General features: G+C 28.5%; 1 protein-coding gene across 4 annotated transcripts in view; it reads right to left on the bottom strand.

Moving 5' to 3' along the window:
• Positions 1 to 246: 246 nt before the first annotated feature.
• The window catches only part of Mhcl (Myosin heavy chain-like), a 70750-nt gene continuing 62229 nt past the window's right edge, over positions 247 to 8767 (bottom strand). For 2 of the 4 annotated variants that reach the window (XM_065498666.1, XM_065498667.1), the window contains 5 exons: positions 3441 to 3756; positions 2731 to 3373; positions 2285 to 2665; positions 2067 to 2219; positions 247 to 1720 (listed from right to left, as the gene is read on the bottom strand). In XM_065498666.1, the coding sequence (XP_065354738.1) occupies positions 1582 to 1720; positions 2067 to 2219; positions 2285 to 2665; positions 2731 to 3373; positions 3441 to 3756 (1632 nt within the window). In that variant the 3' untranslated portion in view covers positions 247 to 1581. Of the gene's footprint in view, positions 2220 to 2284; positions 2666 to 2730; positions 3374 to 3440; positions 3757 to 6026; positions 6186 to 8767 lie in introns of those variants that run through there. The other 2 variants (XM_065498669.1, XM_065498668.1) reach the window with 2 other exon arrangements.

Below are 8767 nucleotides of genomic sequence, written 5' to 3'. Positions count from 1 at the left end.
AATTAAAATGCATCCCTTTTTAAATGTTAAATTAACTAAAATAAAATTGCATCAATAAATTTCTTGAAGTGTAGTTACGTGTTCGTAATATCTGATGTCTGTTAGTATTTGGGATTTAATGAAAACTTACCGCTTGTATGTATCTAGCAGATCGATATCACTAACAAATATTAATGCAGATGTTTATTTCTTCAAAAAATTACTTAGTTTTTTTGTTTCGATTTTAATAACACAAAGTATGCTGTATTTTTTGTTTTGTTTTATTATTAAAATGTTTATTTTCTTTTAATATTATGTATGATGATACGATTATTAATGAGGTTTAGCTATTTTTATTAATTTTATGATTGCAATATATGTATAAAATTTCTAATGACAATTAATTTTTGAGTTTTTAAAAAATGTTTAATCAAAAAAGATTTACTGGAACTTTAGGATTTTCACGATATAGGATGTGTGGTTGGTTAGAGTGTTATTGTATTGATTTAATTGTTTTTATGTACGTAAATGACTTAAATAATATTGACCTAATATTTTATGTTAATTGCTGTTATTTATGTAATTTGTTATATGAATGTATGCATAATATGATTTAATTAAATTATAAATACATACATACGTTTATTTCGTATGTAGATTTGGGTTATGTGTATGTTGGTTGTATAAATATTGAACGATTATTTTCTTTCTTCTTATGTTATTGATAAAAATAATTAATAAATTAACCATAACTATTTTAATGCATTCATTTATTTATAATAATAGATCAATAATAACAAAAATAATTAAATAAGTCTAATTTTAAATACATAGGTAGTATGATTATGTTTGTAATTTATTTCATTTTAAATTATTTGCTTATTATTTTTTTTAGTTTGTTTAATGATTCGCTCATTTTATATAAAATAAATATTTATTAATAATAAAGAAATATATTGATGTTAATTAATAATAAAGAAACAAAAAAAAAAGAAAACTATACATTGATAAATACAAGATGAAATAAAATAATAATTAAAAACAATCGATTTAACTAAAGAAAAATAGTAATAAATTAGAATATACTAGACGCTTCTATAATTCTATTAATAAAGTACATAAATATCTATGTGTGTTTTTTGTTTTTTTTTTTTGCAAGGATTCATTCAACAATAAATACCTTTTTATCCAATTTGTATATATTTTTCTTTTCTTTTATTTTAATTTCCAATTCGATTAATAATAAGGAAACAGTTTGAATTTCAAATGTATTATAAAAATAACGTTATTTCCCGTGATTATTCATATTTTAATTTCTATTAAAAAAAAATTATTTAATTAATCTTAGGTGGTGTTTTTCTTTTTGTGTGTTATGCTATTTTTTATATTTTATGTTTAAGATAAAATTTTCCATGTATGTATTACAATTTTAGCAAACGCAAACACGTAGTACTTTAAGATCTTTAAGATTTTTCGTGGTTCTATTTTAAAGATTAAAGCTTGTTAAAAAACATTGTGCCAGTTTTTTGTTTTGTTTTTCTTTTAAATAAAATTACAACCAATTTGTTTATGTACTTGAATTCATAGTCCACCATAGTAGACTTAAGAAACATCACCATTTTTTAAAGAGTCTCTATTGGATGTTGTCAATGAAGATTGTTTGGGGTCATCATCAAGTAATTTTTTGGCAGTCAGTACCAATTTATGTATATGCGGAGAGGAGGGTGAGGTCAAGGTGATTCTATAATAAGAGAACGCTTTTTTGTTGGTATACATAATGAACATTTCGGAAAATGGATGGCGGAAGATAAGCAATACGTTAGTTTGTAAAAAAAGCAAAAAAAAAGGCAAATTCTGTTGTAGTTTTCGAATAGTAGAGAAATAAGCAGCCGACATATGTTAACAATCAAAAAGTTATAAAAATATTAACATGTTGTGAAATTGCTGTTAATGATTAGTTGTTGTAGAATTCAATTGCTATTTGTTTTGCAAGGAAACAAATGAATTTGTTTTATTATTCAATGACCTCTAAGTGCTGGCAACTTGCTGCTTTAAATAAATTCCAAATAAAGTTGCCCAACACCTACCTGGGACTATTATCTGCTTTCTCACGGACTAAGGTGGTGGTGGTACTAACTGAGCCGCCGTTTTGTTTTTGTAGAGATGATCGTCGTACTTGTATAGGTTTTAGGCGATCTTCTAGATCGCTAAGAGAGCCATCCGAAGTGTGCGAATCCTCGCTGAAATACATATTTTTATTTTATTTGAGCGTCAAGGCATATAATTAAATTGTACTAATATTTACCTGTCTGTTAAATCTTCATCGCCTTCTTCCATTGCTTGTTGTAAATCAGCAATACGTTGTAGAGCTAATCGCAAATCATTTTTCAGAGCAGTCGATTCAGATTCGACTTGTTCTATTTTCTTTTCTAAATCCTTACGTTTTGTTACAGACTCCTGTTCTCTACCCGAAACTACGTGGAATTCTTCTCGCAATTCCCTTAAACTTTTCTGAGACTTTTTTAGAGCATCTTGGGCCTGTACTTCCCGAACTTTAGCTTGAGTAACTTCATTTTGTAGCCGTTCCAAGCCTTCTTTGTGACGATTCACTTGAACTTCTAAACGAGCTCTAGTGGCCTGTTCTAATTCTAATCGTGATTCCAATTCTTTGGTACGTAATTCCAATCTAAAAATTATTATTAACACATTTTTTTTAAAAAGTTTTAAGAATGTCGTTTTATTTATATTTACCGTTTTGACATCATAGCCGCGGAGGGATCTGTCAAATTTTCGATATTTTCCAGTCTGTGTTGTAATTCTGCTATTTGCTCTTTGAGATTATTTCGTTCTGCTTCCAATTCCGACAATTTAAATTCATATTCTGATGCAGCAATTTGTTCGGTATTAAGCTGTTTGACTGCTGCACTATACTTTTTCATGAGTTCGGCCAATTCTTCCTCATTTTCTTCTATTTGAGCTTGGAGTTCGGTACGGTCACGTTGGGCAGCGTTCGCACGATCCTCAGCTTCATTGCGTGCTCTGTTAGACTCTTCATACATTGATTGTACTTCGGCCAAATCGGCATCTGCTGTTTGACGCGCCTTCATTGCTAAAGTGCGCGCTGACTCTGCATCCTCAAGTTGATTACGTAGTTGACGTATCAAAGTCTTGCCAGGTGTATCCGCCTTAAGTCGTTCCAATTGAGCGTGAGCATCTTTAAGTAGTGCTTTATATTTACGCAAATCCCGTCGTATTTTTTGATTAGCGGCCTCTTCAGCTTGTCGATCCACACGATCTTGGTCTTCCATTGATGAAAGGCGGCGTTCCAATTCATGTTTCTCTCGTAATAACAGAGTTCGTTCCTCGTGTTCAGTCTCCAGTTGGCATTCAAGCGCTGTAATTTTGTAACAACAACTCCAATCTTTACTACTCTCCATTATAATGTATAAAATAAAACATACCTTTGATTTTCTTATATGCACTACCACGAGCTTCTTCCAGTTCTTCGTCCCTTTGTTGAGCCTCTCTTCTCGCTTCTTTGCGCATTGTTTCCAATGTCATTTCCAAGCGTAATTTAGCTTGCTCCAACAACTGAACTTGACCTGCCATTTCGTCCAATTCCTCTTCTTGTTCTTTGACTCGTCTATCCAATTCATTTTTGGACCGTCTTAACTGGGCAATCTCCTCTTCAGTACCGCCACCAAATGTCATTTCCTCCAACTCCCGTTGTAACGATGCCAACTTCTCTTCCTTGAGATCAAGCTCAAGACGAGTGTCCTAATGAAACAATAACAACACAAATATCATATAATTATAAATTTTTTATTTACTTAGGTCAAGATTTCCTAAAAATTTTAAACGTATTTAAATAGTACATACATCATAAATCACAAGATTTTCTTATTTATACATACACATTTTCAATTCAAAGCAATCGAGTTATAGTTCGAATTCTAGGAATTTCTCAAAACTGTTACACATTTCATTAAGAAGTGTGTTAATACGAAGAAAACAAAACTCACTAGTTTTGAAACTAAGCTAAACTAAAATATGTAAGTAACATTATTTTAATGACCGACAGTTTATTTAGTTCACATAAAGGTCTTTGTTCCACACATTTATTCATCATTCATCTACATAAGTAGAATGAATATGTATATCATTTTTTTTTTACATTGCTGAAGTCAATAGTTAAAGTCACAATTAATAAAAGAAACTAAGACATTTCTACATATGTATGTACAGTATCGGTCAAAAAACATTGGACAAAATTCGCTTATAACTTTTTTACATCAGAATCTAAAAAATTGAATTTTGAGTCATCGGATAATAAAACGGTATTCCATAGTGCAACAGTCCAGTTCAAATATTATCGAGCAAATTCAAGGCGAACTTTACGATTTTTCGCAGCTCTGTAGCTTTTAAGGCCAGCTGAAACTGTTCGTCTGTGTACAGTTCGTACACTTAGCTCTAGATTGAGAGAATCAATTACTCCAGAAATTGACGTGTATGGATCTTTGTTGAACTCTTTCGCAATCCGTGCATCTTCTTTAGATGTTATGTATTTTAGTTTTAGCAGCTGATCGTAGAATTTGGCATACAAAATGTTTCGCAAACATCTTTTTGACTCATTCCCTCATAATAATATTTAATTGTACTATTTTTATTACGTGTGCAATATTTTGTTACAGTTTTTTTTAAATATTTAAATATAATCACTGCAGTTCTTCTTGATATTTGTTTAACAGCAATTTAAGAATTTTTATTAACAAATTGTTTTTTCCAATATGTTTTGTCGCTTGCTTACTTCTACATTGTTTTACTCATACTTTTTATGTATAAAAATATTTATTATTTTGTTTTTTTTTTAGTTATACTATATTAGGGTTTTGAACTATTCGTATCATATATTTTTTATTAAAAAAAACAAGCAATTTTGTTTTCTCTACAGAAATAGTATAGAAGTAATTTTTGTCCGACACTGTATGTACATACCATTCTTCTCAGACATTTAAGTATGTAATTCATTCATTTACTATTGAAAAATTTACTCTAGCCTAAAATTTGTGTAAATAGAAACATTAATCTTGGTTCTTTAAGTTGTGGTTGGAGAATAATGAAAAACCAGATCCCGTTTCGATTTGAACACTATACAAAGTCTATGGAATTCACAAAAGAACATTTTATGAATTTACTTTTGAATGTGATCTGAATGGTCGAATATTTATGAATTGCCTATATTAAAATATATTTTGTCATTTTTATCTTTTGACCCCCAGTAACACGAAGTCTGGTTATGTTTAAACTAATAGTTATACTGACAGTTTTCATACAAAAATAATTTTAACCGACAATATAACTATTAGTTAAGGCATAACCAGACTTCGTGTTAATGGGGGTGAGACAGATAATTCAGTATACATAGATTGCGATTCCTTAATAATGAAATTAGAAAAGGGATAGTTAATTTTTATCAGTTAATGAAAATGTTAGATATTTTTTTGCTGCCTTGCGTTCTAAAATTTTACGCGTAAATTGCTTTGAAATTCAGTGCTTTAAAATTTTATAAAATATCGAATATAAATATGCAAAATAATTACTGTTTTTAAATTCACGTTTTGCTAATTAAATAGATGTGAAAGGTACACAAATTATCTAAAAATAAAAAATGATTGGTAGTTTCAGCAAATGTTATTGAAGCGAAAAGTTTTTGATTTCAAATAACGTATCACGTACTATGTAAATTATTTTCGTTGTAATGAAAAATTCCGTTACGTAGTAATAAACCTAATTTTATTTATATCTTGTTTTTTTTAACAACATTTAAGGGGACCCAAAATATAATTTATTTATGAATGCCAGAGACATTTGCAAATGATCCTTTTTGATAATATCGTAATCAGTAGAGATATTTGGAAATATACTGCTAATGCAATTGAAAAAAAAAATTCTAACAATTTATACATAAGCCTTTTTTGTATGTACTTATTTATGTACATTTGTATATAGAGAAAATAAACGGTAAACAAAACACAAAAAAAACATACTTGCAACAGCGTAGCACATGAAGTATAACGTAGACTCATATTTAGATGTATTAGATATTTATTGGGATGGCCAATAAGCAATGATGATAACAGTAATAAACTCGATCTTAATTATTTTTTCATAATGAACTCACAGACACACTTTAAAATACATACATAAATAAGAATTATCAAACAAACTTATAGTAACGAATTTTTTCAAATGCACTTTTGCGTCAAAATTATATTTCAATAAATAAAGAAAGAATTAACTCAAACACCTAAGTATGTGCATATGTAAATTAAATAAACTTATTAACAACACTATTCATATATTATTTTATTTTCCTTAATTATTAACGTTTTTTTTTATAATTTTTGATACCGATATTTTTTTAATTTCTTTGTACATGTGAAGCGTAAGCGTGTAAATAACGTATAGAGTGTTTAAAGAATAATGAGAATTTAGAACTCAAACAAGTATTCCAGCCCAACACTAAAGAAAATATTAAAAGAAAATACAAGTAACAACAACAAAACAACAAGACGATAAAAACAAATCAGAACGAGATATCGAAACACATACACACAACATACAATGCACATTAGGATAGACCAACAAATTGATCTTAAAATATTTAACCCCATATGCATAAACAGTTTATAAATTTATCAAAGGTTTATCAAACAAAATTTCCATACAAAATTTGTTTTATAAACCTTTGATAAATTTATAAACTGTTTATGCATATGGGGGTTAATTATTAAATATGAATAATTTATGTTCTAGACCCAACCAACTGAATAAATCAATGGACAAAAAGTGCCTTATACGTTATTTCTGAATTTTTCAAATACCGGCAGGGTTGCAGTAGCTTCGGAATTTCTCATTTGATTCGCCTTTCCTGTCATATGTTTCCAGTGTTAAAACAGATATGAGACAAATCGACTAACGCTAAAACTATGAACATAACAAGTAAGAGAGCTATATTTGGCTGTGCCGAATCTTATATTATACTTCAAAATACAAATTTTAAATATTTTTAGGTAAACAAAATTTATTTTTTTTCCAAAGTTGTTTTTTTAATTTTATGACAAACTTATATATACCCTGCTCACGAAGGTAAAGGGTATAAAAAGGTATCCTTAATTTAAGACAACTTTAATTTTAGTTAGGAAAAATTACAGTTATTCTTTTGCCCCAAGCGAACGTAACTGTCCTAATGTGCATACAACAAACAAATACATATGTTATATACCAGTGTAGTATGCAGGAAAACAAATACAACAACATACATACATACATACATAAATGAATGACTGTATTTTAAAATATGAATGCGTACATAACATGTATGCACATCGTATTCGTTACTTTTTTCATTCGATGGTAACTTTGATAATATGTACATACAGCAGTGTTCAAAAAAGTAGGAGCGGTGGTATTAAATATTTTTATAAGTTAAATTTGATGGTCTAGCAACTTTAAATCCAGTTGATATTATAATGGTACTTACAACGAAAAGTAAAATTTAATAGCCCTGACAGACATGTGGTTTCTATACCACGATATGTATACTACGTACATATTCATAGTATACGAACCAGCTTTACACCATAGTGTTTGATGGTTTAATTATAGTATAGGTTGACACACATGTAGTATACTACGCTAGTATAATATACAAATCCTATGTCTGTCAGGGCTATAAAACACAATAGAAATGATAATGTTTGTGATTTCATTTAGTCATTTCTTAATTTTCCTCTTGAGTGTATTGATAAAATATAGCAAAAGATTTATAACAAATTGAAGTCGTTAAGATTAAGATGCAATCGTAAAACATCGAAAGTTTTTATTGAAAACATTTGGTTAAACAAATTCGGGTTAATTTTTTTTCCCGATTCTGACCCATTGTTGGTCCGAATTTCAATGGCATTGGATATCTATTATTAGATATCCATATTGCCCACAACTTAGTAATTCATATTTTCGTGGTTTCTTTGCTACATATTTCAGCTATTTGTGGGCCGATTTTCCCGAATTTAAATAGCAACCTAACCACAGATATGCCTATATCGACTCCGCTATCTATAATGATCCATAATATATATGTTGTAATTTGTGTGAACTCAATTGAAAAATATAAAAATTACTATTTTAAAAAAGTAGTATTTCTACTATTTTTTTAAAAGGTAGTATTTCTACTACTTTTTTTTAAAAAAGTAGTATTTCTACTACTATTTAAAAACGTAGAATTTCTACTACTTTTTTAAAATGTATGTATTTCTATTAGCACTAGTATTACTATTTTAAGCAAGTAGTATTTCTACTACTACTAGTAATTCTACTAATTTTTTAAAAGTTAGTATTTCTACTACTATTTTAAAAAAGTAGCATTTCTACTACTATTTTAAGAAAAATAGTATTTCTACAACTATTTTAAGTAAAGTAGTATTTCTACAACTATTTTAAAAAAGTAGTATTCCTACTACAGAGTCAATTTTAATAGAATTTATTGCATACTTAGATGTAGATTATCTTTACTTAACGTATTTACAGACGACAATACTGGTTATTAATATTTGTCGAAAACTTATGTATCGTAAATAATACAAATTTATTTATGGTATTAGATTTTCAAATAATACAAACGATTTAATAATATATAGTCAATATATTTTGTTGTTGTACCAGACATATGATTTGTTTTAGTGTTGTTTGACAAAACGAAGTGCCTCGTCTCCATGTATAATTCTCT

This window comes from Calliphora vicina, chromosome 1 (assembly GCF_958450345.1).
Source record: "Calliphora vicina chromosome 1, idCalVici1.1, whole genome shotgun sequence".
Lineage (NCBI taxonomy): Eukaryota > Metazoa > Arthropoda > Insecta > Diptera > Calliphoridae > Calliphora > Calliphora vicina.
Note: the sequence above shows the minus strand (reverse complement) of the source record. Positions and strands in the feature narration are given on the sequence as shown.